The sequence below is a fragment of the Canis aureus genome, chromosome 19 (assembly GCF_053574225.1).
Source record: "Canis aureus isolate CA01 chromosome 19, VMU_Caureus_v.1.0, whole genome shotgun sequence".
Classification (NCBI taxonomy): domain Eukaryota; kingdom Metazoa; phylum Chordata; class Mammalia; order Carnivora; family Canidae; genus Canis; species Canis aureus.
Genome location: NC_135629.1, coordinates 50,514,064 through 50,541,745, shown reverse-complemented (window position 1 = coordinate 50,541,745; position 27,682 = coordinate 50,514,064). Strand labels below are relative to the sequence as shown.

General features: G+C 52.1%; 2 protein-coding genes across 7 annotated transcripts in view; one reads left to right on the top strand and one right to left on the bottom strand.

Annotated features, from left to right (window-relative positions):
• Nucleotides 1-3,892: 3,892 nt before the first annotated feature.
• On the bottom strand, nt 3,893-17,151 carry RTBDN (retbindin). 4 transcript variants are annotated; one of them, XM_077859767.1, is made up of 8 exons: nt 16,981-17,151; nt 16,571-16,711; nt 12,684-12,818; nt 6,371-6,545; nt 5,731-5,797; nt 5,507-5,617; nt 4,919-5,015; nt 3,893-4,339 (listed from the first exon to the last, which is right to left on the bottom strand). In XM_077859767.1, exons 4-8 carry the CDS (start codon nt 6,537-6,539, stop codon nt 4,112-4,114), a joined length of 672 nt encoding a protein of 223 aa, XP_077715893.1. In that variant the 5' UTR covers nt 6,540-6,545; nt 12,684-12,818; nt 16,571-16,711; nt 16,981-17,151; the 3' UTR covers nt 3,893-4,111. The 4 variants fall into 4 exon arrangements, with proteins under 4 accessions (XP_077715893.1, XP_077715892.1, XP_077715895.1 ...); XM_077859766.1 differs by lacking the exons at nt 12,684-12,818; nt 16,571-16,711; nt 16,981-17,151 and adding an exon at nt 16,178-16,304; XM_077859769.1 differs by lacking the exons at nt 12,684-12,818; nt 16,571-16,711; nt 16,981-17,151 and adding an exon at nt 12,315-12,673.
• The window catches only part of MAST1 (microtubule associated serine/threonine kinase 1), a 30,508-nt gene continuing 13,391 nt past the window's right edge, over nt 10,566-27,682 (top strand). The window contains exons 1-11 of one of the 3 annotated variants that reach the window (XM_077859762.1): nt 10,566-10,689; nt 14,259-14,290; nt 16,223-16,311; nt 16,816-16,891; nt 18,886-18,964; nt 21,040-21,200; nt 21,389-21,464; nt 21,637-21,846; nt 25,811-25,912; nt 26,007-26,139; nt 26,219-26,286. In XM_077859762.1, coding sequence (XP_077715888.1) covers nt 10,651-10,689; nt 14,259-14,290; nt 16,223-16,311; nt 16,816-16,891; nt 18,886-18,964; nt 21,040-21,200; nt 21,389-21,464; nt 21,637-21,846; nt 25,811-25,912; nt 26,007-26,139; nt 26,219-26,286 — 1,065 coding nt within the window. In that variant the 5' untranslated portion in view covers nt 10,566-10,650. Of the gene's footprint in view, nt 10,690-14,258; nt 14,291-14,467; nt 14,628-16,222; nt 16,312-16,815; nt 16,892-18,885; nt 18,965-21,039; nt 21,201-21,388; nt 21,465-21,636; nt 21,847-25,810; nt 25,913-26,006; nt 26,140-26,218; nt 26,287-27,682 lie in introns of those variants that run through there. The other 2 variants (XM_077859763.1, XM_077859761.1) reach the window with 2 other exon arrangements.

Here is a 27,682-nt window from a genome sequence, read left to right as displayed (position 1 = left end):
GCCTCCCCATTTTTCCACCCTTGGGGTACCTTCTTTTCAAGCCTCAGCCTCTGGTTATCATTGTAGTTACGAAACGTTTACACATCCAGATTCCATTAGTAATCTTGCCCTGTCCTTTTCTCTGCTATAAATTTGTAAATTTATGTTATAAATTTTGGATTTATTTTTTTCTCTCGAACTAGAATTATAGTTTATCTTGAATGTATAGGCCCCCTTGACTGCTCATGGAATTTGCCTGGACAAGATAAAGAGAAACTATCCCCCGTAAGTAGAAGTTAGTGGGCACCCTAAGGGTGTAATTTGCAAATGTTACTTTTTTTTTTAAGATTTTTTTTTTTTTTTTTTTTTATTGGGACATCTGAGTGGCTCAGCAGTTAAGCTTCGGTCTGCCTTTGGCCAAGGGCGTGATCCTGGAGTCCTGGGATCGAGTCCCATATCGGGCTCCCTGCGTGGAGCCTGCTTCTCCCTCTGCCTGTGTGTGTGTGTCTCTCTCTATGTCTCTCATGAATAAAGAAATAACATCTTTAAAAAATAGATCTTTGAATCCCCAGTTTTTCAAATAGAGATCCCCAGATCAGCAGCATCAAGCTCATCTGTTAGAAATGTAGGGTCTGGGGGCACCTGAGCGGCTCAGTTGTTAAGTGTCTGACTCTTCATTTCTTTTCTTTCTTTCTTTCTTCTTTCTTTCTTTCTTTCTTTCTTTCTTTTTTTAAAATTTTTATTTATTTATGATAGTCACACACACAGAGAGAGAGAGAGAGAGAGGCAGAGACACAGACAGAGGGAGAAGCAGGCTCCATGCACCAGGAGCCTGACGTGGGACTTGATCCCAGGATTCCAGGATCATGCCCTGGGCCAAAGGTAGGCGCCAAACCGCTGAGCCACCCAGGGATATTTCTTTCTTTCTTTCTTTCTTTCTTTCTTTCTTTCTTTCTTTCTTTCTTTCTTTCTTTCTTTCTTTCTTTCTTTCTTTTTTTCTTTTCTTTCTTTCTTTCTTTCTTTCTTCCTTCCTTCCTTCCTTCCTTCCTTCCTTCCTTCCTTCCTTCCTTCCTTTTCTTTCTTTTCTTTCTCTTTCAAGACAGAGAGGCAGAGACATAGGCAGAGGGAGAAGCAGGCTCTCTGCAGGAGCCCAATGTGAGACTCTATCCCGGACCCTGGGATCAGGCCCTGAGTCAAAGGCAGACACTCAACCGCTGAGCCACCCAGGGATTCCTGACTCTTGATTTCGACTCAGGTCATTATGTAAGGATAGTGAGATTGAGTCCTGCCTGCGTTGGGCTCCACCCTGAGCATGGAGTCTGTTTGGGATTCTTTCTCTCCCTCTCCTTCTGCTCCTCCCTGTTCACGCTCTCTCTCTAAATAGATCTTTTTTAAAGACTTAAAAATAAATAAAATGAAATTAACAATAACCCGTTTCTGGAAGATTACCATGTGGGTTATTCTTCTGGTTCTCTTTCACCCATCTCTGCCCACCTTCTGCTTCCTGTCCTGATGTCCTCACTGGTCTTCCTTATCTCCAGTCTCACCCTCTCCCTGTCCTACTGGCAGCGTCAGACAAGAGTCTTAGTCTGATGGGTCTTCTTGTGTGTAAACCTTCCGTGGCTTTCACCTTATCATCAGGGCCTTGTGTTCAAGGCCTTATGTGTAACAGTATATATAACTGTGACAATGATAATGGATAATGTCTATGTTTATTGAGGGTTAATTATGTCCCAGGCATTTTCTAAGTATTTTATTTGGCATCCCTCTCATTAGGAGTTGGAGTCTAATGCTTCTCCTTGAATATGAGCTGGCTCTAGTGACACAACATCAGTGAATAGAGAGTGGAGGCAACACTGCTTTCTAACACCAGAGAGAAAGAGAGGAGACTGCTTTAACCTGACTGTCTTGGAACACTTGCCCTTGGAGCCCAGATGCCATCCTGTGAGGAAGCCCAAGCCAGAGGGACATGCCATGTGTAGCAATTCTGTCAGCAGCCAGGCAAGAGTCAGTGCCAACCACCAGATGTATGAATGAAGAAGACTTTAGGGTGATTCCAGACCCAGCCAGTGTTTGTAACCGAACCCAGAAAGAATAATGATTGTTGTTTTATAGCATTAAGTTTGGAGTTGCTACAAGCTATGTATAATCAGAACAACTTGCATTCGCTCATTTAATTCTCCCAACAATCCTAGGAGAGGAACACTTATCCCCATTTTTTTTTTAAAGATTTTATTTATTTATTCATGATAGTCACAGAGAGAGAGAGAGAGGCTCAGAGACACAGGCAGAGGGAGAAGCAGGCTCCGTGCACCGGGAGCCCGACGTGGGATTCGATCCCGGGTCTCCAGGATCGCGCCCTGGGCCAAAGGCAGGCGCCAAACCGCTGCGCCACCCAGGGATCCCTTATCCCCATTTTATAGATAAAGAGACTCAGAATGACTGGGAAACAGGGATCCCTGGGTGGCGCAGTGGTTTAGCGCCTGCCTTTGGCCCAGGGCACGATCCTGGAGACCCGGGATCGAATCCCACGTCGGGTTCCCGGTGCATGGAGCCTGCTTCTCCCTCTGCCTGTGTCTCTGCCTCTCTCCGTCTCTCTCTGACTATCATAAATAAATAAAAATTAAAAAAAAATAAAATAAATGCCATCATCTTTAAAAAAAAAAAAAAAAAAAAGAATGACTGGGAAACATCCCCAGTCCTTGTGGTTCGGATGGAACTGACCCCATCCTGAGCCTTCAGGCACAAGCCCATAACCCATGTCAGGCCATTGAGAGTGTAGCATCCCTCTGGGCACAGTGATTGGTTTGGTGATGGGCTTTCATGAGGAGACAGGATCATTGAGTGCCAGCACTGGAAAACTTTGACAGAGAAATAGGACCATTTTAACTACTGGAATCATGTAGTTGCTGGTCCATCTTTCCTGTTGTGAGGAGATCCTGGCTGAAAATAGCCAAGAAAAAGATACAGATAGATTCCTAACATCACTTAAGGAACTAGATATAGCCATTCCTGAAGCTTATCACTGTTGGCTAAACATACTTTGAACTGAGTTTGTCTCGGGGATCCCTGGGTGGTTCAGTGGTTTAGCACCTGCCTTCAGCCCAGGGCATGATCTTGGAATCCTGGGATCGAGTCCCACATCAGGCTCCCTGCATGGAGCCTGCTTCTCCCTCTGCCTGTGTCTCTGCCCCTCTCTGTCTCTGTGTCTCATGAATAAATAAAATCTTAAAAAAAAAAGAACCGAGTTTGTCTCTTGAAGCTGAAAGAGGTCTATCTGCCACTTCCCCAGAGAGGCACCTCTCATACTATTCCATCTTCCCTGAGGGCAGAGAATGGGCCTGATCTATCTCAGCAGTCTGGGCACAGGACACATCCATCAATCTTGTTCTATTGAACAAAACTAAAAGGCATATTGCTCTTTGTTATTGGTGAGGAAACAGGCTGTCCTAAGGCTTTTGGATAGGAGGAGGATCAGGAGTAGCACTTAACATCCCAAATTTTAAATCTGAGTCAAGTCCTTTGTCTTAGGTGGAGGACTGGGATTTGGAAGAAAGGGAGGAAGGAATGAAGTGTGAGTTATGCCAGCCACTGTTGGGTGCTTAATCAGAGGGGAGGGCCATGAAGGTTGTCTTGAAGTCTGTACAAGTGAAGGGGCTTCCTGGTGGGCCTGGTGGACATAGTAGGGGGGGCATACCTCTTCCCTTTGTCAACCCCTCTTCTGGACCCCTTTTCAGTTCTGACACCTGGATACTCCAAGTTGTGAAAGTGCTCAGAATATAGGCTGTCATTTACATGCTAGTGTGCATCATTTGCTAACTCTGGGACCTGACGATTTGAAGTGACACACTGATCTCTTTCTGGCAGCTATCTTTGCCCCCTATTGCCCCAAGAAGCAGGTACATCACAGTGCTCTAGTTGGCGACTTTATTCAGAGGGGGAGAGGGAGAGATGAGCTAGAGTTGGATTATTTCTCTAATCACCTGGAGAAGAGCTAGTCCCTGGGACTCCAGGGAGGAGGGACAGGACTCTGGAAACTAGAAGGCAGAGCGGGAGAATGGTGAAGCTCCGGGTGTCTAGAGGGACGGGGTCTGGGGAAGGGATGAATCTCGCACTCAAGACCTGGCGCCCCCTAAGGGCCGCTGCCGCTTCCACTGCCGCTCCCGCTGCCGGGAGCATCCAGGATCCAGGTGCGTGAGCGGCGGGAACGCGGGAAGGTGACTTCCTGGGCCTTCAGTTCCTGTCTGGACCCCGGCAGTACCGAGATGGAAATGTTGAGGCAGTGATCGGCGCCAGGAGCGGCCACTGGTAGGGCGTAGCCCAGAACCGAGCGGCAAAGGTCCGCCCCGTCAGCGAAGGTCTGGGAGAGGGAGTGGAGTTAGGGCCGGAGTGGATAGAGTCCTGATGGGGGGCGGGGGGGAGGGCGTGGCCTTCGGGCGGTGTAGGCGGGGGAGTGTTCAGGGGCGTGGCCTTGGAAAAGGAAAATCTTGGCTTGGTTTGCAAGTAGAGCCGCTGTCGAGGGGTGGGCAGTGACCCTCTTTGGGTCCTCCTGGGAGTGTGAGGGCGAGGGCATAACAGAAGAGTCCTGAGAGGGCGAGTTTTTTTACTAGGTCCCAAGGTTGGGATGGGGGAGGGCTAGATTAAGGCTGGGGTTTTAGGTGAGGTGATTCGGGCTTCTGGGTCTTCCGGGGTGGGGGTGTGGGACTGTGGACGAGCCTAGAGCAGAGACGGTCCCTTGGGGAGGACAAATCCAGCCTCAATGGGCCCTAGGGAGTGTCCACACGTATCCCATTACGGAGTTTGGGCTGCGGAAGGGGGAAGGGTGGGAGCAGGGGCCTTGGGAGTGCCAGTCCGGACTCTGGGGCCTAGGCGGGTTAAGGCAGGACATAATAAGGGGAGGTCCCAGTCTCTGACCTGCACCTTCTTGTCTCAAGCTCACCTGCTCGTAGGTAGTGCAGCGAGGCTCACAGCCCCTCTTTTCTAGGAGTGGGAGCCAAGTCGGACCGCAGGTAATATCACTTTCACACGTGGCAAACCTGCGGATGGTGTGTAGAGAGGAGGGGGTAAAGTCTCCGCGGTCGCATTCTAGTGGGTTTCCTGCCTTCCAGTCTTCCCTCCGTGTACGTCCCGCCCCCTGATCCAGGTCTCGCCTCTTAGGACCACGCCCCCCACGGACGCCATCCTCCAGATCTCACCCTGCCCTATATTCTCCACACATATCCAGGGCCCTGTCACAGCTGGCCTCATCCCTGCAGACTTCAGACCATCTAATTCAGGCCAGCCCCTTACATTCCCCATCCTTTTAGCTTCTCTTTTCAAACAGGAGGCCCCGCCCCTTAAAAGCCTGGTCCACTACAGGCCCCGCCCCTTCCCACCTGGCCTCCAAACACTGGGCCTCATCTTCAGATTTTGGCCTTGTTGGAGGCAGGCCTGGCCCCTTCACACACCAAGACGAGCGAGCTGCCCATCTCGCTTTTGGTCCCGCGCAAACCATAGGACACACCCCCTTTTGCCCCGCCTTCCCTACCAGATGTCGCAGAGCTCTGAACAGAGCGGCTGCGCCTGGCGTATCCCCAGTAACAACAGGCGGAAGCGATTGTGGAGGGCGACTTGGAGGTGTCCCAGAAAGGATTCGCACCTGAACATTGGGAAAAATAACTCGTTTGAGTCAGGATGCGCCGGGGCTGTGGCCCCTGGCAGGGGCAACTGGAGCAAAGGACACAAGGAAACCCTGGCGGGTACTGTACTCACCCGGGGCTCGGCTTCCCACAGTGTTCTGAGACCATCCCAGGGCCCGATGCCTCTGGTGTGTCCATCTCTGGGGGACAACAGGACCATGGGGAAGGGGACTCCTGTGAGTTGGGGGTCTTGGATCCTCAGGTAGGATTGGGGAACCAAGGCCTGAGCCCCCTAAACAGGGGAGTCCCCGGCTACATCAGTGCCACCCAAACATAAAACTTAAATAAAAATACTTCTCTTGGGACACAAATGCAATTTCTAGTAATAATAATAATAATAAATCATAATCAGCTTATTGTTTATGTCCCTAATAATGGTATAAGTTTTCATATGCTTACATACACCCCTCTACAATACCCCTATGAGGTAGGTCTATTATTTTTCTCCCTTTTTAATGGTCTACATGAAGCCCAGAGAGGTTAAGTGACTTGCTCAGAGTCACACAGCTATGAAGTGGCAGAGTTGGAATTTGAACCCAGGTAGTCTGACTCCAGACTCTGCGCACTCTACCATTCTTTAGCACTAGTCCTGCCTGCTCACCTTCCCCGCCTGTGCCTCACCCTAAGCCGCTCTCATAAGGAAATCCTAGTATTGCTATGATGAAGTGGAGTTTCTTGGGTGTTGGGGGTTAGGTAGGGTCTGGAGTGCTCACCTGCAAGGTGCAGCTGGCCTGTGCCAAGATCTGCCGCCAGCCTATGGTGTCTTCGGGACAAAGCTGGGAGTGGGCGGCTCCCTCCACAGGCACCCAGCAGGATCCATACCAGGGTCAGTCCCAGGGCCCAGGCCAGGGCCCTGGGTTGAGTGTGGCCCCTGTTGGCCATGTCCACCTGAGACAAGAGTTAGATTGGGAATGGGGTGAGTTTTGGCTGTCCCTTTCTGAGAGCTAAGGGTAGTACCCTCCTAATGCCTACCCAGGAGACAGTGCCAGGGAGAGCAGAGATCAAGCAGTTGATGGGGGAGGCAATGACCAAGGATCTTCAAATTGCAGGGAACCATCAAGTCCTGCCTCTGACCCAGGGGCCCCTTCTCCCCCATCAGACTCATGTCCCCTCCATCTCTTTAGGCCCAAGGGCCCCCTCCTCTAGCTGGACCATGGTTCCCCTCCCCCTCATGCCCAGGAGGATCTCCCACCTGGTTGGCTCAGGTGATCCCCTCTGTCTTCAGAACTAAAGGGACTCCCCAGCTCTCTCAATCTCCGTCTTCTGTCCAGTAATTCCTCCCTCTCTTCTGCCCAGTCTCCTCCCTCCTTCTTGATCCCTGCTGGCCCCTCTCATGGTCACCTTCTCTCGGCCCACAATCGGCTTAGGGGCTGCCACCAGGGCTGGGCCTTTGGAGCCAAGCTTGGCGGTGGCAGGACTCCAGTTTTGCCGCTGTGGTCCAAAAACCACAGGCTAGGAGAAGCTGAGGGTCTGTGGAGACAAGACAATTCCCTCCCCTCCTCTGCCCCCTCTGATCACTTCTCACCTTTAACTGGACCGGGGTCTAGGGAGCTGCTGAGACACCTCAGAGTCAAGTCCAGGAAAGAGCGGCAGCCAAAGGGGGTGTGGTTTGATGCAGAGGAGGAGTTTCCTTCCGTCACACGCCCTGCTCCAGCTGACCAAAGGCCAATGGACCTGGGACTGCTGTGTATATATATACTTGTTTGGCCTTTATGTTGAGATTATGGCTTAAACTCTCTGTGTGTGTGTTAGTTGAGAGTGTGTATGGCTGTGTGTGTGTGTGTAGTGTATGTTTGTTGTGTGAAGGTATAGTATGTGTGTCTCTTGGTCGAGTGTGTGTGTGTGTGTGTGTGTTCAAAATCTGGGTGTATATGTCCCAATCCCCATGTATCCAATTGATTAAGATATAATAAATTTGAAGGAGGGGGATGTAGAATCAGGATGCTGTCCTGTGAGAATGCTGTGGATAAAGTCAGGGGATATAGGCTGTTGACCATGATAGGCGACCATTAATGAACAAGAGGGTGTTCACATGTGTGGGGAGGGTGCATGTCTGCATCTGAAATGTGTGTGTGTTCTTCTGCAGTTTCCGTGAATGTGAGTTTCTTGCAAGCATTTCCTCAATTCGTCCATTCATTCAACAAACATTTATGGGGCACCTATAGTGCTCTAGGTTCTGGGGATGCAGTAGTGATCAAAAAATGAAAATCTCAACCACACAGAGTGGACATTCTAGTGGGAGAGTCTGGTGAGAAGAACAGTGCTGCAGTAGGTATGTGAGTGTATGTGTGTGTCCACGTGTTGTGTTGGGAGAATATTGTGTTTGTATGTTGGGTAAGAGTTTGTATGTAGGGATGCCTGGGTGGTTCAGCAGTTGAGCATCTACCTTTGGCTCAGGGCGGGATTCTGGGGTCCTGGGATCCCACATCAGGCTTCCTGCATGGAGCCTGCTTCTCCCTCTACCTGTGTCTCTGCCTCTCTCTCTCTCTCTCTCTGTGTCTCTCATTAATAAATAAATAAAATCTTAAAAAAAGAGTTTGTATGTAGCTGAATTTCCCTTGGTTTTGGTATTATGTGTGTGTGTGATTATGTCTGTTGAGTGTTTGTACATGTTGTTTTGTGTGTGTCTTCATTTGCTGAGTGTATGTCTATGTTTTCTAATTTTGTGTTTGCATATGTATGTGTTTGCAGAATGTGAGTTTATGTGTATATGTGTGTGTGTGTCTGTGTTTGCTGATTTCGTGTTTGTATTATGTGTTTTTATAGGATTCAGTGTGTGTTTGCTAAGTGTATATTTGCAAACGTGTATATGTGTTTGTGTGTGAGTCTGTTTGCTGAGGATGTGTATTTGTGTGTATTTTAGAGGAGTACATATTTGCAGAATGCGTGACTATGTGTATGTGAGTTTGTTTCCTTTTTTAAAGATTTTATTTATTCATTCATGAGAGACACACAGAGAGAGAGGCAGAGACACAGGCAGAGGGAGAAGCAGGCTCCATGCAGAGAGCCCGAAGTGGAACTCAATCCCGTGACTCCAGGTCCACGCCCTGGGCCGAAGGCAGGCGCCAAATCGCTGAGCCACACAGGGATCCCCTGTGAGTCCGTTTCCTGAGGATGTATTGGTATGTTGTGTTTGTATATTTGCAGTGTGTGTGCCTGTGCTTGTAGTGTGTGCATATGTGTTTTTGTGAGCAGTGGCAACTACCACAAATATCCCTCCCTACTCAGACTGATGAAGAGTTTTTGTCTGCCATTTTCACTACGGAACTCCCAGATCTCAAAACACAACTTAGTACACAGCAGGTGCTCTGTGCGTGTTGAGTAAATTAACAAAATCAGGAGGCCCTGTGTCCTGGCCCCTTGGGGGACACCCACTGATGTCCTATTGGCTTCAACAACCAAGACTTAGTGTACCTAGCCTTCCCCTAGTCCATTTCGAGGTAGTCCAGGGTGCTCGTGTGTCAGATCTGTCCGGTTTTTGGGCTGTGCCTTCCGCCAACCCTTCCCCTCCCCTGACCTCACCCCCCAACCCTGCCCTCGGAATTCAGCACCGCGGACAGGAGCGCGTAAGATCAGCACCACGGAGAGCTCCCGCGACCGCCGGTTTTAGAAGGGGCGACAAGAGCGGAGTCCGGGCCTTTGGCAGAGAAGTTGGAAGAACAGACTCAGAGGGATGGCAAACAAACATGCCGATAAACAGAGACAGAGAGAAACAGTGAGATAGCGCAGGCAAAGCCGCGGAGACGAGGAAACAAGTGTCTGGGGAACACCTGGACCTAGACCTCGCCGTCGCCCTCATTGGCCAGCAGGGGTCGCTCCAGCCCAGTGACCGCGCCCTCCAGGGCTTTCCTGGCCAGCTGGAGGCAGAGACCCTTGGGAAGCCCTCTCCCCACCCTGTCCTCCGTCGCCTAGACTTGGAGTAGGGAGGTCGCCGATGCTTTCCACACCAACTCTGGGAAGCATGGTCGGCTTGGTCTCAGCTGTAGGAACACTGCAGGGGGGTATGTGTGAAAATCGCTTCAGCTGCCCCCCTCCCAAACTACCAGCTAATCTCTCCTATAAATACAGTCTGGCCTGGCCTGGCTACTTAATCCTGATGGGGGGGGGGTCGTTAGAGGGGTTGCAGGGTTCTCCGAAGAGGCTCTGGTTGGGAAGGGGGGCGGTATATGCATGGAAAATGTTTTTCTGTGGGAGCATCTCCCGTGAGGATGGGTGTCCGTAATGCAAATGTCAGTATGTAAGAATGCATCTCCTTAGGATGTGGGGGTCTCATGGGTGGAAACAATTTCCCACAGAGAATATTTTAGGGGGATCTTCCACTGGGGGCATCTTCACCAGGCTTCCCACGTGAAATGTCACCCGTGGAGGTTTTTCTCTTCGGAAGTGTCTCTTCTTGGGGGTGGCAGGGGGCTTTTGAGAGGAAGCGTTACCTCTCAGAGATCATCTGTTTTAGGAATGATTTACAGGGTGAAGGGGGAGTTTCTGATTGCAGAGGGCCTCCCGGTGGAGACTATCCAACCCGTGGGAATGTGTCTCCCTGAGGGGTGTCGCTGCAGGAAGGGGGGGGATATCCGCATAAGGAATTTATCTTAGCAAGAATGTCTCCCTTGGGTGTTTCTGGGGTTGGAGGTCTACCCATGGGCATGTCTCTTCTCCCCTGGGGTGTCTCTCCTTACAGGGGTCTCTCCGTAGCGTGGCTCCCACGGGGGCAGAGGGAAGCTCCTCCCCGGCTTGCCCCCTCCCACCCCGCGGCTAGGGCAGCCTTGGCCGAGGCAGGGCTTGGGCGCCCCGACGCAGTGACGGCGCCGGGTCCGCCCCACTTTGCTCCGCCCCCGCCACCCCCCACCCCCCCACCCGCCGCCGCCGCCGCCGCCGCCGCCGCCGCCGCCGCCGCGGTCCCCGCGGCTTCTCACTCCCTCCCTCTTCCCTCCTCCCGCCGCCGCCGCCGCCGCCACCTCCCTCCTCCCTCCCCGGGGCCGAAGCCGCCGCCGCCATGGACGATTCGGGCCTGATCCGCCGCCGGAGGCTGCAGGTACGCGGCGGCCCCGGTCCCGGGTGGCGGGGAAGGGGTCGGCGCCCTGAGGAGGGGCCCGGCAGGGGGCGGGAGAACTTGCGCCCGGGCCGGCCAGGGCGCCCCCTCCCACGGCCTCGGGACGCTACCGGAGGGGAACGCGGTAGCCGCGCGTCCCGCCGCGCTGGCGACCCCGCCCCTCAGGCGCCGCCCGGGGATCCAGGGAGCTGACGGAGGGGGTGCCGCCTAGCGCTCTCCCTCGAGGATCGCCGAGGGGCACCTGGCCCGCCGGAGGGGGAGGGGGCTGGGACCGAAGTCATCGCCCTGGCGCGGAGCCAGGCTGGGGGTGAGGGGGCGCAGAGCAAAGTTATTGCCCCAGGGCTCGCGCCCCTCGGGGCCGCCGGCGCCGCAGAGGCCGTAAACATGTTTATGCTGCAGCCTCGCCCCTCACCACCCCAGGAACCCCTTTCTGAGGCGTGAGCAGCCCCTGCGACCTCCAGGCTTCTGCCCGGCCACCAGGATTCTTCCTACTGCCCTAATTGGACAGACACCCTAGACAGCCTCCCTCCTCACTCTTCGTTCCCCCTCCTTTCACTACCCGCCCCCCCCCCCCCCCCCCCCGCCAGATCCTCAAGTCCAGCCCAGCTTGTGGGTGGGCGGGAGCGATTTTTAGCTCCTTGCAGCCTTAGAAGATACTGGTCTCCAGGCTGCGCAGGCGCGGGAGTGAGTCCACTGCACAGAGTGGGACACTGAGGATTGTGGAGTGTGGGGAAATCCAGGCATCAGGAACTCCCGCTTTCAATATGGGTGGGGATTCTGAAGCTGAGAAGGGTCCTCTTCTACTATCTTCCTCGTGCGCTTCTAAGGGTTAAGGTGAAGGTCCCATGTTGCTCCTAAACTGGTCCCAGGAAACTAGTCAAAGCTTCACCCCAAGGCCTGCCTGGGGTCTGGTCTTTGTGAGGCTACTTGGAGCCCAGGCCCACCATACACAATCTGGAGGAGTTTAGATAAAGCCTAGATGGCCCCAGACTCAGGCTACATGCCTAGCCTGGTATTTGGAAAAAGAAGGGGAGGATTCAAGCCCTCACTCAGGGCCTCGTTCATTTCAGGACTCCTCTAACCCACACTATCCCTGAGGTTGGAGACCAAGGTGAGCTGATCAGTCATTGCAGCAGGAAATATTGGAGTCAGATGATAGGAAGGACTTCCCAGGTAATCTGGATGATGTTGGAGCCAGACCTGGGCTGGAAAGCTAATTTGCTTTCAGACACAACACAGATGGCTCCATCTAAGTGCCTTGGGCTCTCGAAATCTTCCCCAAAGTTCCACCCCATCTTAGTGCTGGGGTGGGACAAGGGGTTCTGAGAAAAGGGAAGGAGCAGCGGCAAAGCCTGAGCAGGTGCTGAAGCAGCCAGACTGGGTCCGCGCCGTCGGGTCCCCGAGAAAAGGGTGGGAAGGGGCGGGGCCTACAAGGGGGTGTGTTCCCGCCCTCCGGGACGGCGCCGATTCCCATTGGCTCAGCGCCACGCGGGCCTTCAGTCTCTTGCTCAAGACCCCGCCCCAGCCTGGGATCCTCCCACTCACCCACCCTTCCTTCCTGAGGCGTCCTCTGGGCCAGGCTACCCCGCCGGAGTCCTGCCCCCTACCTCTTCCCTTCTGGCAGAGTTAACCACTTCGCTGCCTTGGATGTAGTCACACACTGATGCAACCCCTTAGGGAGCTATCCCACAGCCGTGGAGCGCCCGAGGGCCCCCAACTGTGTGGCAGCTGGGATCGTATATATGAACAGCATCCCGAGTCCGAAAGCTCTGTCCACAGCGCCGTCCATCAATCCTGGAGCCGCTCTGCAGTTAGTGACGGAGGTGGTGTCTGTTTACTCTGACGCCGAGGATCCAAGTCCTCTACTGCTCCAGTCTGTCCTTTTCTTAGACTCTAGAATGTTTAGGGGCGCTAGCGAATGGGGCTAGGTTTGAAGACTTCTCCGGGAGGTGTTTAAAGGTCTCCAAAGGGCTCACCCTCGAAGGCTGAGTATACCCGGATCTGGAATCCTGGGCTCCGTGGGCGGGAAATCCAGGTCTGGATTTCGCTTGGGCCGTTGCGGTCGTCCAGCCCAGTCGGCTGGTTCCCGCTGATGCTCATTCAAACTGATCCTGCAAAAACAGTGAGAAAACCTGGAATGGATTCCCGGTCACCTGCGGCTCAGGAGGGCAGGGCTGCGGTCTGGACTGTGTTCTCTTTCACCCCAACCATAGTGTACATGGGAGTGGGAGTTCCCTTTGGCCCATCCTCTGTCATGCAGCGTGTCCATTTACAACAACTCCTGTTCCTATGGCCTAATATTTATTGAGTGTTGACTATGTACCAGGCATCATGCTAAGGTGCTAGGCACCTGAATCATCTCACAGAATCCTTTAGGAATAATGGACTGTTGTAAGGTTATTGGCCAAGGTTATAAGAGGCAACGCTGGGATTTGAACCGAGGGCTTTCTGCTTTCAGAGATCCTAGAAAGGATCTTAAACGCTCCGCATTTTCCCCTGGTTGGAGTCCCCACCAAAAGGCTTTTGAAACCCTCACTAGAATCTTTCCGTCTGCAGCCCCACCCAAACTCCTTTATTCACTTTGGTCTGTGGACACAGAACTGACTGGGAGGTGGTACTTCCTCTCCCCACTGTTCTCACGACTTCCATAACTTCTGATCCCCTTAGTGGCTTCCTGAATGCTTGACAAACAGAACATAACCTTCTTCTGGTGTGGACATATAATGTTGATATTTATCAATTATTATCATCACCATGGTCAAAAAGACCACTTGGCCATCGTCTAATTCCCATTTCCAATTTTGGTTTTGAGCCACCCTAACTACCCTGCCCCCAACACCGAATCTGGTTGGGGTTTGGGTAGAATCCTTGCGATGTGGAGTCATTCATTCATTCATTCATTCAGCCTCTCATGCTTGAGCATAGCACGTTGATTCCTGTCTCCAGACCTTTGCAGTTCCCTCTACAGATCCTTCCATGGTGGGCTCTTATTTTTTCAACGACTGTCTTAAAAGTCACCTTCCCGGGAGCAGTCCTCTGAGCATCCTGTCCTTCTCTTACCCATTTTCCATCACATCACCTTAATTTTATTAATGACACTTATGAATGCCTAAAATTATCTCGTTCACTTCTATATTAATCTTGTTTATTGTCTGCTTCCCTTCTCTAAATGTTAGTCCCAAAAGGGAAGGAATTTTTCTCTCATTCACTGCTGTATCCCCAGTGCCTAGCACAGGGCCTGGCATACAAGAGGTGCTCAAGAAACATTGTTTCAAAGAGGCTCTTGTTTCATTTGTACAAATGCACATTGAAATGTCAACTCAGGAGTCCTATAGGGGACTCTGTACGGGTCTGGGGTTGGGAGAGAAATCACCCTGGTACCCTCTCTCTCAAAGATCCCAGCCCTCCCGGCATAACGAGAAGGGTGCAGCTGAGGATGCTTATGACGGGTTTGTCCCACCCAACTTTTGCTCCTCCAGGGGTGAGAGGGCTTGCAGACAGCAGCTGTTGGTCCACGCTGACCTCTATCCTTTCGCCCCTTTGCCTTCCAGAAGGATTTGCCTCTGCCCCGGAAAAGCAGCAGGTGAGCCTTGGGGGAGAGATGAGCAGGGCTGGCCGTCCCTTCTCGAGCCAGGGTAGGGGCGCCAGGGGCACGCGCGGGCGGGGCCTGGCGCGCTGGTGCACAGCAGCGCCCCCTCCCGGCGGGCGGCAGTGGCACGGCCCTCCCTTCCCCCGCCCTCCCCTGCCCGCTGCGGCTCCAGCCTCCGCCCCGCGCGCTCGCTCCCCGCGCTGCCGCCGCCACTGCCGCACCTGCCACCATGTCGCCGCCGCCGGGTCATGTCTGACTCTCTCTGGACCGCGCTTTCCAATTTCTCGATGCCCTCCTTCCCTGGCGGCAGTATGTTCCGCCGCACCAAGAGGTAGAACCCCATCCCTGAGACCCTGACCCGGCCCTCCCCACTTAAGCCGCCCCTCTGGCCGCTGCCGCAGGGCGGGGCCCGGGATGCTGCACCCGGTCCAGCTGCGCCAGAGGTGTCCGTGCTGAGCCCTTCTGCGGGGGATGGGGTTGCACTGGGGACCGTGTGGGCCGAGACTGGGGGCACTGGACGCCGGAGAGGACCGCCACAGGGAGGGGGGGAGGAGGCTGCGCCGGGTGGGGGGTTGCGGCGTCTTTGTCTGCTGGCGCTGCGGGCTCCGGCAACCCAGTGGGGGTAGGGGAAGAAGGGGAGGGTGGGGGACTTTGCACCCTCGGAACAATAGCCGCAGCCTGGCCTCCCCCCGCCCCCATGCCGCGTGTTTCTGGCCTCGCTAATATGCTCAGTCACTGTGGTGGGGGGTGAGGGGAATGGAGGGGCTGGGGGCTCCCTCTTCAGAAGCTGGGATCCTGAGGGGCAGAAGGATAGGGGGGCTTTATCATAGCACAAACTACCCCCACCAAGCACACAGCCTCATACGGAAAATAGTGACACACAGCGTCACGTAGGACATGATGTCACACACATACACACACTACAGCCCCAGTGGCCCAGATACACCCTGAAGCCATCACGCATACAGTGGCCATAGGTCCGAGTCATGCCCAGACACACAGGGGCACCCCCAGCGACACACACAGACAGGTACAGTGTTGTGTGCCTCCAGTAAGATGTCACATGCATGGTGATACACACACACACACACACACACACACACACACGATTCTGGCATCCAAGATGCACACAGACACATGTATGGCAATGACATCCATCTACCTAACAATGTCACAGCACATGATAGCATCTAAGCGTTTCACATGCGGTGTTACATGGATGACAGAATAAATGACACAGGAAATCTTGCAGAGATGGAGAGACACACTATCCCACGTTATCACATGGAAGACTCATCTAGGGAATGTCACACATGGTGGCAGGTTCAAACATGCTCAGTATCACAGGGTGTGAAACTCATACACAGTAGATGACACACGTGGATACACATGGTGAATGTCACACACACACACGCACAAGGGCAGTATATCGCATAGACTTAGAATGCCGCACAAAGACATGGACACCTGTAGCAGAAATCATGCACGCACATGGTACAGCACACAGTGGCATATCTAGTCATGGACAAGTGACATTACACACTGTGTCACACAGACACACAGAAGTAAAGGTTGTATCATAAGATAAATCCAACTCAGGGCTGAGCTCACACACATCCCAGTGTGTGCCACATGTGGATACACACAGAATGTCATGCAGAGCCCCCCAAACACACACATACATTCAGTATCTCAGTAGTGTCACATAGACAGCATGTCTATTATTTTATGACTGAAACTGTGCCCACATGGTCACACATGCTGAGATCTCTATCACCTCCTCCTCCGAGCAATCCTCTGGGGGCACCTCCAAGCACACACAGATAGGAGACAGGTGGAGATCTGAGACGGGAAGGTGGCTGGTTGGGTTCACAAACTCACTGGACTGTGGCCTGGCCTGGTCCCCTTGCCTCGCCTTCCCCGCAGCTGCCGCACCAGTAACCGGAAAAGCCTCATCCTGACCAGCACTTCGCCCACGCTGCCGCGACCCCACTCCCCACTGCCTGGACACCTGGGTGAGACAGGTGGTGGGTGTGGCCCAGACTAGAGGAGGTGTGGCCACGGGTCGGGGGCGTGACCACAGGTGAGGGGCGGGGCCAAGGCGAGGGGTGTGTCCATGCCGCAGGAGCCTGGACAGAGGAGGACCTGGATTGGGCAAAGGGCTGGACCATCCTTGTGTGGCGGTGGTCAGTCGGCTGAGGGACTGGCATCGGTGGGCGGAGGCCCAGGGGAGCTAGATTGAAAAGAGGATAAGGCCGAAGGGAGGAACCATACCTGAGAAGCGGGGCCATCTCTGATGAGGACAGAATCGGCCTGGATGGGGGCTGGGCTGACGCGGTAACCAAAACATCTTGGGGGAGGGGCGGTGTGCACAGCTACGGGGGCGTGGTCCACTCCTACGTGGGTGTGACTAGACTAAAGAGGGGAGGAGTTGCTGTTCGCCACCTGCTTTGAGGATTGGAAGGCCAGGTGGGATTGCCCCCACCCCAAGCCTTAAGATGCCCCTCTTTCTGCCACAGGTAGCAGTCCCCTGGACAGCCCCCGCAACTTCTCCCCCAACACCCCCGCCCACTTCTCGTTTGCCTCCTCCCGAAGGTGAGTCCCTCTCCCCAGGGCCCTAGAACCCTGGCTGGCCGGTGCCCACCCGCCGTCTTGGCCGCCATCTGCTCCCCTCCTAATTGCACCTGAGCCGGGCCGGAGGGACCCGCAGAGTGCCCCGACGCCGCAGCGGGAATAAGCGCCGGGCCTCGGGGGCGGGTCTGTGGGAAGGCGCGGCCACCGCCCGTCCGGAATCGGAGGAGTGGGACTTCCTTTGCGGTGGAGCGAAAGCGCCTGCGCGCTGAGCCCAGGGTCTCAGTCTCCCTAGCCTCTAGTTCCAGGCCGGGCGTTTCCATAGCAACAGTTCTGGGAGCGGAGATGGGGTGCGCAAGCGCAGCCTGCACGATGCCCACCGAGGGACTCTTGGTCTCCAAGGGGAAGGGCACCTAGGGCTGTTTCTCGAGGGCCCAAGTGGAGGAATCTCAGGTTTACCTACGGGGGTCTTTGGGGGTGTCTGGAGGTGTCTTTAATGAATTTTCTTGGGGCCTTTGGCGAAATTGGGGGAGACAGAGAGATTCCTCCAGTGTGTTTTGGAGAAACTTCTGGGAGTCACCAAGATGTTTGGGCGGGTTTCTTTTTCTTTGAACTTTACTCATTCTAAAAACGTTGCCTGAACACGTGCTTTGATCTGGGAGCTGAGTATAAGGGGGTGAATGACACTGTCTCTGTCTTCGGAGTTGAATTGGGGTGGCACGCCAAAAAAAAAAAAAAAAAAAAACCCTGGATCACCGCAAAGGCTGGTGAAGGCTGTCGTGTGGGACTCACACAGGACTGTGGGGACAGAGGATGACTCCCTGGAGTGGGTGGGGAAAGACCCCCCTTTGGCTGTGGAATTCAGCTGAGGACAATAGAGAGCTAGAAAATGGCTCTGAGATGGGACCTGATGCGGTCACCTGGGGTGGGAGGCACTGCCTGGAGGGAGGGATGAGGGACGAGTCTAGTGCACGGAAGTGTGTATCCCTGTGATGTGCAACCCGTGTGCTAATGTGGATGTGTGAGTTTGTGAGACTGTGAAAAGATGAGGCAGCCTGTGCCTACACTCGTGTCCATGGGGGTGTGCATCAGTGTGCAAGTGTGACCGTGTGTGTGTACCTGCACATTTGTAAATGTGTGTGAGTATGTGAGGGAGCGTGCCCTCCCACAAATGTCTCCATGTGAGTGTGCAATCTGGTGGGAGTGTGAATGAATGTGTGGCTGTGTGGGAGTTCGAATGTGTGACTGCATGCATGAGGGTTCTTGAATGTGTCTGTGTGAATGCAGAAGTGTAGAATGTGTGTGAGGGAGTGTGTGTCTTTGTGTCAGAGTGTGAGTACTGAGTCTCTAAGTGTATGTTTATACGTGAGTGCACATCTGGTTTTGCATGTGTGATTGGGTGTTAGTGTAGGGAAGTGTGATATTTAGGTCCATGTATGTGACAGTGAATGTGTGTTTGTGTTGAGGAGTCGTGTGTGAATGTGTGTGACTGCCAGTTTGTGAACTTGACTATACTAGTCTCAATAACACTAGTGGGTGTGGCCTTGAGAGTGATCATGTCTATGTGAGTGTGAATGTGCCAACCTGGAATGTGTGTCAGCATGTGTGTATGTGTGTGTTTGAGGGAGGGGCCTTTCTCCTCTGAGAAGACTCAAGTAGTATCACTCAGAGCTTTCTCATGGGGGGCAACTATTGGGATTCCTCTGGACTGACTTCCCTGAGTGGGCTTTCTCTGGTCCACCTTGGGGTTCACTTTGGAGGCTTGTTTGGTGTGGGGATGACAGGAGAGGAGGATCATCACAAGGAGCAGAGGAGACTGATCTTTGCTCTAGGTCCCTGGTGCCTGGCTGGAAGACTTCCTTTTTACCCCCTTGGCTCTGAGAGCCTTTTGGAATCTAAGAGCACAGATATATCCCCCATCCCCTACCCTTGTGGTGGCCAGTGGGTTGTATCACACCCTGAGGAGTGGGAGGACCAGTGGGGCCTAGCAGCCTCTGAGCATCTTGGCTGGGTTCCAGGGCGGATGGACGCCGTTGGTCTCTGGCTTCGCTTCCTTCATCTGGCTATGGCACGAACACACCCAGCTCCACCGTCTCGGTGAGTTGGCAGGTGGGCGAGTGGGTGGGAGCTGCAGGGGGACCCTCCCACCTGAAGGCCCACAACCCAGGCCAGTAGTTGAGCTGGCCTTAAGGAGAGTTTGGGGTTTCTCTTGTTTTCCAAGGTGTCACTCATCCATCTATTGGCATTACAGGTCCCCTCAAAAGCCCTGTTCTCCACCCTCAACATATCTTCTTGGGGGTGCTTCTCATCAGTGACTTATTTTACAGATAAAGATATGAAGGCTCATGTGTTGAGCTACTTGCCCAAGGGTCTCAGCTGGCCAAGGTCAGCATGCCCTTCATCCAGGGCACATTTACTCCACCACTGCAATACCCAAAGTCTCTCTCTCTCCACCTGCCCTTTTTCTACCTGTGTCTCTGGTTCACTCATCACCCATCCATTGGTATGCTCAGCAGATATTTATGTGACTGTCATATGGTGGGTGGGCTCTATCAGCTGGGCCAGAATCCAAGGATTGATGAGGCTCTCATGAGGGGATACAGACCAGTAAGAATACATTTATAACATAGGGCAGGTGGAGCTGTTATGGGAATAGCACCAGGTGAGGTGATAGTAGTATAGGCAGGACCTGATTCAGTTTGGGGGTGGGTGGTCAAGGAAGGCTACCTGGAAGAGGTGGAATTGAAGCCATGACAAAAGATCAGCAGGAGTTTGGTGAAAGAAGGAAAAGAAGGGTGTTTTAGAAAGGGGATGAGGGAACAGCATGTGCAAACTCCCAGAGGCAATAGAGAACTTGTTGAATTTGGGAAGTTGAAAATAGCTCTGTCTCTCTCTCTTTTTTAAATAGCTTTGAGTGGCTGGAGCTTTGAGTTGGAAGTGGAGGAACGAGGGTGAGGCAGGCAGTGCCTTTGCTCATACTGGGGCTTCTCAGCCAGGACAGGAAAGTGGATCTTATTCTAAATGTGGTGGGAAGCCATACAGAAGCTTTTTTGCTTTATATCAAATTAAGTTAAAAATTCCAGTTTGAACTATTTGAAATTGTGGTTCTGTAGATCATAGGTTATGTGCATTGAAAAAATCAGTTTAATAGATACTGATGGGGTGGGGAATGAGTGATGTAATGTTTCAAAAGGTCCTTCTGCTTGAAGAATCAAGTGGATATCCTTGTTTCCCCCCTCCGATATCTGTAGGTCTGTGTTTATGCATGCCAGGCCCCGACTAGGGACCCAGCAGAGTCCAGATACTTCCCTCAGGAGCAGACAGCAATAAAAATTAGTAATAAAGATACAGTAATTCAGGAGATAAATACAGCAAGAAGACATAAGATAGGGCAGGGATAGGGAGTGATGGATGTGTGTTCAGAGGGATGAGGGTCACCCAGAGGGGTGGCATTTAAGCAAAAGTGTGAAGGAGTGATCTGTGCTAGATATGCTCTGGACAGAGGAAGCAGTCAGTGCAAAGGCCCTGAGGCAGGGTGTGCCTTGCCTTGAACAGGCTTGTTCAAAGACCCTCAAGGAGGGATGCCTGGGTGGCTCAAAGGTTGAGTATTTGCCTTTGCCTCAAGACTTAGGATCGAGTCCTGCATTGGGCTCCCTGTGAGGAGCCTGCTTCTCCCTTGGCCTATGTCTCTGCATCTCTTGTCTCTCATGAATAAATAAATAAAATCTTTAAAAAAAAAAAAAAGACCATCAAGGAGAACTGTGCAGCTGGAGCAGAGTAAATGATAGGGAGAGTGAGAGGAGGTGATGGCAGGGAGACAGGACCAGATGTTGCAGGATGTTGTGGGTCTTGGGAAGGACTTCAGTGTCCACCCCGAGTAAGGTGGAAGCCATGGAGGGTTCTGAGCAGAGGAGGGATGTGACTTGACGCAGGTTTTAACAGGTTCCCACTGGCCACATCTATGTGAGCGTCACAGTTCTCATCCGTGTCTGTCCCTGTCCCCCTGTCTGTCTCCAGGAGTCCCAACCTGGACCCTGGGATCCAAGGATCATAGACCAGGTCCTGATCCCGACCATGCCCAGTGGCCCATCCGCCCCAGGAGTCCCAGCCCAGGGTCGCGACATGTGGGGGGACCGCGGTGGCTCTGACCCCGGCCCCGCTCCTCCCCCCAGTCTTCCTGCTCCTCCCAGGAGCGCCTGCACCAGCTGCCCTACCAGCCCACCGTGGATGAGCTCCACTTCCTCTCCAAACACTTCGGCAGCACCGAGAGCATCACTGACGAGGATGGTGGCCGCCGCTCTCCCGCCGTGCGGCCTCGCTCGCGGAGCCTCAGGTGGGCAGAAACCCAAGCTGATGATGGGCGGGGGGGGGGCTGTGTACTGCGAGACCCCTGTCCGCGGGATTAAATGGGTTGCAACACGTTGGGTGAGGTTTTACCGGGGTTGGGGGGGATGAGGAGATGCGATGCCTGGCTGCTTTCGGAGGCAGGGGGCCGGACGGGATGGGCTTCTCTCCCCGCAGTCCCGGGCGCTCCCCCTCTTCCTACGACAACGAGATCGTGATGATGAACCATGTCTACAAGGAGAGGTTCCCGAAGGTGAGGCGGGGCGGGGGGCGGCCGCTGGGAGGCCGGGCGGCGGGAGCCCTCGCTCGCCTTAGCTCCGCGCGCCCCCTGGTGGCCGGCGTGCGCAGCGCAGGCTCCTGGCGGCCACGGCCCCCGGGCGCAGCCCCGCGCCGGCACCCCCGCCCCGCCTCTGTCCCTCCCGCAGGCCACCGCGCAGATGGAGGAGAAGCTGCGCGACTTCGCCCGCGCCTACGAACCTGACAGCGTGCTGCCGCTGGCCGACGGCGTGCTCAGCTTCATCCACCACCAGATCATCGAGCTGGCCCGGGACTGCCTGACCAAGTCCCGCGATGGGCTCATCACCACCGTCTACTTCTACGAACTGCAGGAGAACCTGGAGAAGCTGCTGCAGGACGTGAGTGCACGGGGAGGCTGGCCTCACCCACCCCACCTCCGTGTAGACGGCGCCTGCCGCGTGCCAGGCGCTGGTGCGGAGCTGGGATTTCAGGGGTGGGCAAGAAAGACGTGGTCCCCAAGAGAAGGCCGTGGTCCTCGTCTAGGTCTGATGGGGGCGGCAGGGATTTAACCACCCTCCCCTCCTTCAGGCCTTTCCTCCAATGTCACCTTCTCAGGGGGGGGCCTCTAGAATTCCTTATTTAAAATGTCAACCTCTGCTCAAACTCCCCACCCTTCACACCATCCCTCACGTGGTATATTTTTGTTGATCTTATTTCTTGTGTCACTTGCTCAAATGTCAGCCCCACAGGTGGATGATGAGGTTGTCTGTTTGCTCACTGTTGCATCGCTGGTGTCTGGCACGGTGTCCAGCACACAGTAGGTGATCAATAAATTTTGGTTAAATGGATGAGTGAATGAAAGTAAACAAGATAATGTTCCCATTCAATTCAATGATAATGGACAGCATTTATTAAGGGGCGAAAGATTTATACGATCTGAAGAGAAACCAGAGTATTGGACAGCATTTATTAACCCACTACTGTGTGCTGGGGCACTGACAACCTAGCAGTGAACAAACCAGAGAAATATTCCTGCTCTCTTGGGGCTGATTTTTTTTTTCTCTCACTCTCTCTCTTTTTTAAATATTTTATTTATTTATTTGAGAAAGAGAGAGAAAAAAAGAGAGAGAAAGAGAGAGAGAGCACAAGGGAGAGAGTGGAGGGAAGGGCACAGGGAGAGGGCAAGAGAGAATCTGAAGCAGACTCCCAGCTGAGAAGGGAGCCCCAAGCTGGGCTCGATCTCAGGACTCAGAGATAGATCGTGCCCTGAACCGAAATCAGGAGTCCACGGCTTAACCAACTGAGTCACTCAGGTGCCCCTCTTTTTTTTTTTTTTTTAATTGCATTTATTGGGCAGCCCCTGTAGCATCTGTCTTCTGCTCAGGGCCTGATCCTGGAGATCTGGGATCGAGTCCCACGTCGGGCTCCCCATGGAGCCTGCTTCTGCCTCTGCCTATGTCTCTGCCTCTCTCTGTGTGTGTGCCTCATGAATAAATAAATAAACTATTTTTAAAAAATAAAAATAAATTATATTTATCTATTTTAGGGAGAGAGTAGGGGGAGGAGCAGAGGGAGAGGGACAAGCCAACTCTTCACTCTCCCCATCATTTACTCTGCTCCAGCTGCACAGTCCTCCTTGACGGTCTCTCTCTCTCTCTTTTTTTTTTAAGATTTAATTTATTTATTCATGAGAGACACAGAGATGCAGAGACATAGGCCAAGGAGAAGCAGGCTCTTCGCAGGGAGATCATGACATGAACCAAAATGAAATCAAGAGTCCAATGCTTAACTGACTAAGCCATTGAGGTGCCCCCTTGGGGCTGATATTCCTTTAAAAAAAAAGATTTTATTGGGGATCCCTGGGTGGCTCAATGGTTTGGCGCCTGCCTTTGGCCCAGGGCGTTATCCTGGAGTCCCCGGATCAAGGCCCACGTTGGGCTCCGGCATGGAGCCTGCTTCTCCCTCTGCCTGTGTCTCTGCCTCTCTCTCTCTCTCTCTCATTCTCTCATGAATAAATAAATAAATAAATAAATAAATAAATCAATAAATCTTAAAAAAAGATTTTATTTATTTATTTATTTATTTTAGATTTTAGATTTTATTTATTTATTTTATATTTTATATTTTATTTATTTATTTATTCACGAGAGACACAGACAGAGAGAGAGGCAGAGACATAGGCAGTGAGAGAAGCAGGCTCCATGCAGGGAGCCCAATGTGGGACTCGATCCCGGGACTCCAGGATCACACCCTGGGCTGAAGGCAGACACTCAACCACTGAACCACCCAGACATCCCAAAGATTTTATTTATTTATTAGAGAGAGAGCATGAACTGGGAGAAGGGCAGAGGGAGAAGCAGACTCCTGCTGAGCAGGGACCCTCCCAACATGGGGCTCCATCCCAGAACCCTGAGATCATAATCTGAGCTGAAGACAGATGCTGAACTAACTGAGTCATCCAGGTGCCCCTGGGGCTGATATTTCAATGTGGGAGTTGGATAGGAAACAGGGAAACAGACAAATCAAAGAATTCCATGATTTCATCTGATGCTTAGGGCTGTGAAGCAAATAGAACAGGGCAATCAGACCGAGGGTCAGGGGCTTCCCTGTAATGCCCAGGAGGCCTCCCCGGAAGAGGTGACATTAAAATTGGGACAAAAATAATGAGGAAGTGAAAGGTATGAGAAACGCTGGGGGGAATGTGTGCCGAGCAGGGTGCACAGCCTGAGGTGAGAAGGGAGTCTGGGAAATTCCAGGAGCACGGAAGCCAAGTGACTGCTGTCATGAGGAAATGAAATCAGATATGGGCACAAGGACCAGAAATGGAGCTTTGGTCTATGGGCTTCCACTCAGACCTGAAGGGCAGTACATTGGTGTCATTATGGGTTTTAGCATCAAATCTGGTTTGAGTCTGGATTCTTTCCCGAGGTTCATAGGAGTTGAGGGCACAGACTTCAAATGGCCTAGATTCATATTTAGCTCATCACTTATTTCCTCTGCAGCCTTTGCCAAGTCACTTAACCTCTCTGTGCCTCATTCTTTCTGCTATAAAAAGGGAATGTGCTCATTCATTAATTCCACAAATATTACTTAAGCACCTATTCTGGGGCTGATCTAGAAGCTGGAGAATTACCTGGAAATAAAACAAACAAAATCTCTGCCCTCAGGAAGCTGACATTCTAATAGGAAGAGTCAGAAGATAAATAGTAGGCATCAGTTTGGCACTAGGAGGAGGCAAGTGATTTTTTTCTCCCCTCAGAACATTAATTATTGAAAAATTTGAAAAGTAGGTATATTAAAACTTAACATTATTTCAAATATTTTATTTTTTTAAGAGGAAGGAAAGCTTTGTGTTTTTTTTTAAGATTTTATTCATTTATTCATGAGAGACACAGAGAGGCAGAGACACAGACAGAAGGAGAAGCAGGCTCCATGCAGGGAGCCAGATGCGGCACTTGATCCCAGTAATCTGCTGAGCCACCCGGGCTGCCCTGGATCCTATTTTTATTTAAAATTTGTTATTTTGGGGATCCCTGGGTGGCACAGTGGTTTGGCGCCTGCCTTTGGCCCAGGGCGCGATCCTGGAGACCCGGGATCGAATCCCACGTCGGGCTCCCGGTGCATGGAGCCTGCTTCTCCCTCTGCCTGTGTCTCTGCCTCTCTCTCTCTCTCTGTGTGACTATCATAAATAAATAAAGAAAAAAATATTTAAAAAAAATAAAATTTGTTATTTTGCTTATCATAGATCTTTTGCATTATTTTTTCAAATACTGCATCATGGTTTTTTTTTAGATTCATTTATTTATTATTATTCATTTATTTATTTATTATTTATTTTTAGACTCATTATTTATTAATTAATAAATTTTTATTATTTATTTAATTCATTCATTTATTCATTTATTTATTCATTTATTTGTTATTTAGATTCATATTATTTATTTATATATTTATTATTTTTTAGATTCATTTATTATTTATTCATTATTCATTTATAATGAATATTTATTCATTATTTATTCTCTGTCTAGAGACAGAGAGACCACGAGCATGCGGGGGCAGAGGGGCAAAGGGAGAGAATCCTCAAGCAGACTCCCAGTGAGGGTGTAGCAGGACATGGGGCTCTATCTCAAGACCCATGAGATTGGGACCTGAGCCCAAAAGCCCAAACCAAGAGTCCCAAGCTCAACTGACTGAGCCTCCCAGGCGCCCCCATTATCATTATTTTTACCACGTTGCTGGGGCCTCAGTTTTCTCACCTGTAAAATGCAACAGCAGCAGCAGTGTGCACCCGGTGGGTCGGGAGAGGGGCCTGGCTGAAGCAGGCCGGGTGAACCCCCCTCACTGCGTCCGCCCCCCCAGGCCTATGAGCGCTCCGAGAGCATGGAGGTAGCCTTCGTCACCCAGCTGGTCAAGAAGCTGCTCATCATCATCTCGCGCCCCGCGAGGCTGCTGGAGTGCCTGGTGAGGGCCCGGGCCTGGGCGGGGAGGGGGTGTGGGGGTGTGGGGGTGTGGGGGTGTTGGAGCCCGCTGCCAGCCCGCCCCTGCCCTGCCTCAGGAATTCAACCCCGAGGAGTTTTACCACTTGCTGGAGGCGGCGGAGGGCCACGCCAAGGAAGGTCACCTTGTCAAGACCGACATCCCGCGCTACATCATCCGCCAGCTGGGCCTCACCCGGGACCCCTTCCCAGGTGCTGGCCGGTGGGCGCCGGGGGCTGTGGCTGCACCCGCCGGGTCCCCAGCCTCTGCTCACTCTCCGTCCCTTCCTAGACGTGGTGCACCTGGAAGAGCAGGACAGCGGGGGCTCCAACACGCCCGAGCAGGACGACCTCTCCGAGGTAAGGCCCCCCGGTCCCGCCGAGGGCTCACCTCCTGAGGGCTCTCTGCCCTCAGTTTGGGTGGATCTCTTGGTCCCTGCTCCAAGCCTCAGTTTCCCCATCTGTGAAATGGGTCGATAATAACAGCTGTTCCTCCATCGGCTTTTTTTTTTTTTTTTAATTTATTTTTATTTTATGATAGTCACAGAGAGAGAGAGAGAGGCAGAGACACAGGCAGAGGGAGAAGCAGGCTCCATGCACCGGGAGCCCGATGTGGGGATTCGATCCCGGGTCTCCAGGATCGCGCCCTGGGCCAAAGGCAGGCGCCAAACCGCTGCGCCACCCAGGGATCCCGGCTTTTTTTTTTTTTTCATGGTGAAATACGCATAAGACACACCCATGCACACATGGTACAGAAAACATACCATTAAAATTTTTTTAAAAAGATTTTATTTATTTATTCATGAGAGAGACAGAGAGACAGAGAGAGAGAGAGAGAGAGGCAGAGACACAGGCAGAGGGAGAAGCAGGCTCCATGCAGGGAGCCCGACGTGGGACTGGATCCCCAGACCCAGGATCACACCCTGAGCAGAGGGCAGATGCTCAACCACTGAGCCACGCAGGTGTCCCCATTTTAACCATTTTAAAATTAAAAAACTCACTGGGTTTTAATACATTTACAGTGTTGGGCGGCTATCACCTCTATCTAGTTCTGGAACATTTTCATTACCCCCCCAAAAAACCATGTACCCATTAGGCAGGTACTCCTCACTCACCCTCCCCTCCCCAGCCCCTGGCAACCACTAATCTGCATTCTGACTCTATAGATCTGTCAATTCTGGTTATTTTATATAAATTTCATATTTCACGTAAATGTATATTTTATATACATTTCTGGGTATTTCATATAAATTCACTTTTACTCTGTGGCCTTTTTTGTCTGGCATAACATTTTCAAGGTTCATCCATGTTAAAAAAAAAAAAAAAAGGTACATCCATGTTGTAACACAGATCAGTACTTTGTTCATTTTTATGGCTGAATAATAATATTCCACTGTAGGCATCCACCATATTTGTGCATTGTCCATTGATAGACATTTGGGTTGTTTTTACCTTTTGGCCATTGTATGAATAGTGCTGCTTTGAACATTTGTGTACAAGTGTTTGGACAGCTGTTCCAGTTCTTTTGAGTATATACTCAGGAGCAAAATTGCTGGTCGTATGGTAATTGTGGGGAGCCCTGCATGGGTTTTGAGTAGGTTGGATGTCTCTCTGTGTTAATAGCTCAGCACAGTGAAAATTGCCGTAATCCCACCTCTTAGGCCAGCCACACTTTGACAGATGTTCCCCATGTCTAGTACTGGCCACTCACGTGTTTTTTTTTTTTAAATTTGAAGCAAAATATAGAACAGAGAAG

Coding starts and splice junctions, on each gene's coding strand:
- RTBDN (XM_077859766.1), bottom strand. CDS start 16,252: ATGAGGCTTTTCCGGTTACTGGTGCGGCAGCTGCGGGGAAGGCGAGGC. Junction 6,546..16,177: donor CCAGGCCAGGCCACAGTCCA/GTGAGTTTGTGA, acceptor CTCTTGTCTCAG/GTGGACATGGCCAACAGGGG. Junction 5,016..5,506: donor TCAGAGCTCTGCGACATCTG/GTAGGGAAGGCG, acceptor CACCATCCGCAG/GTTTGCCACGTGTGAAAGTG.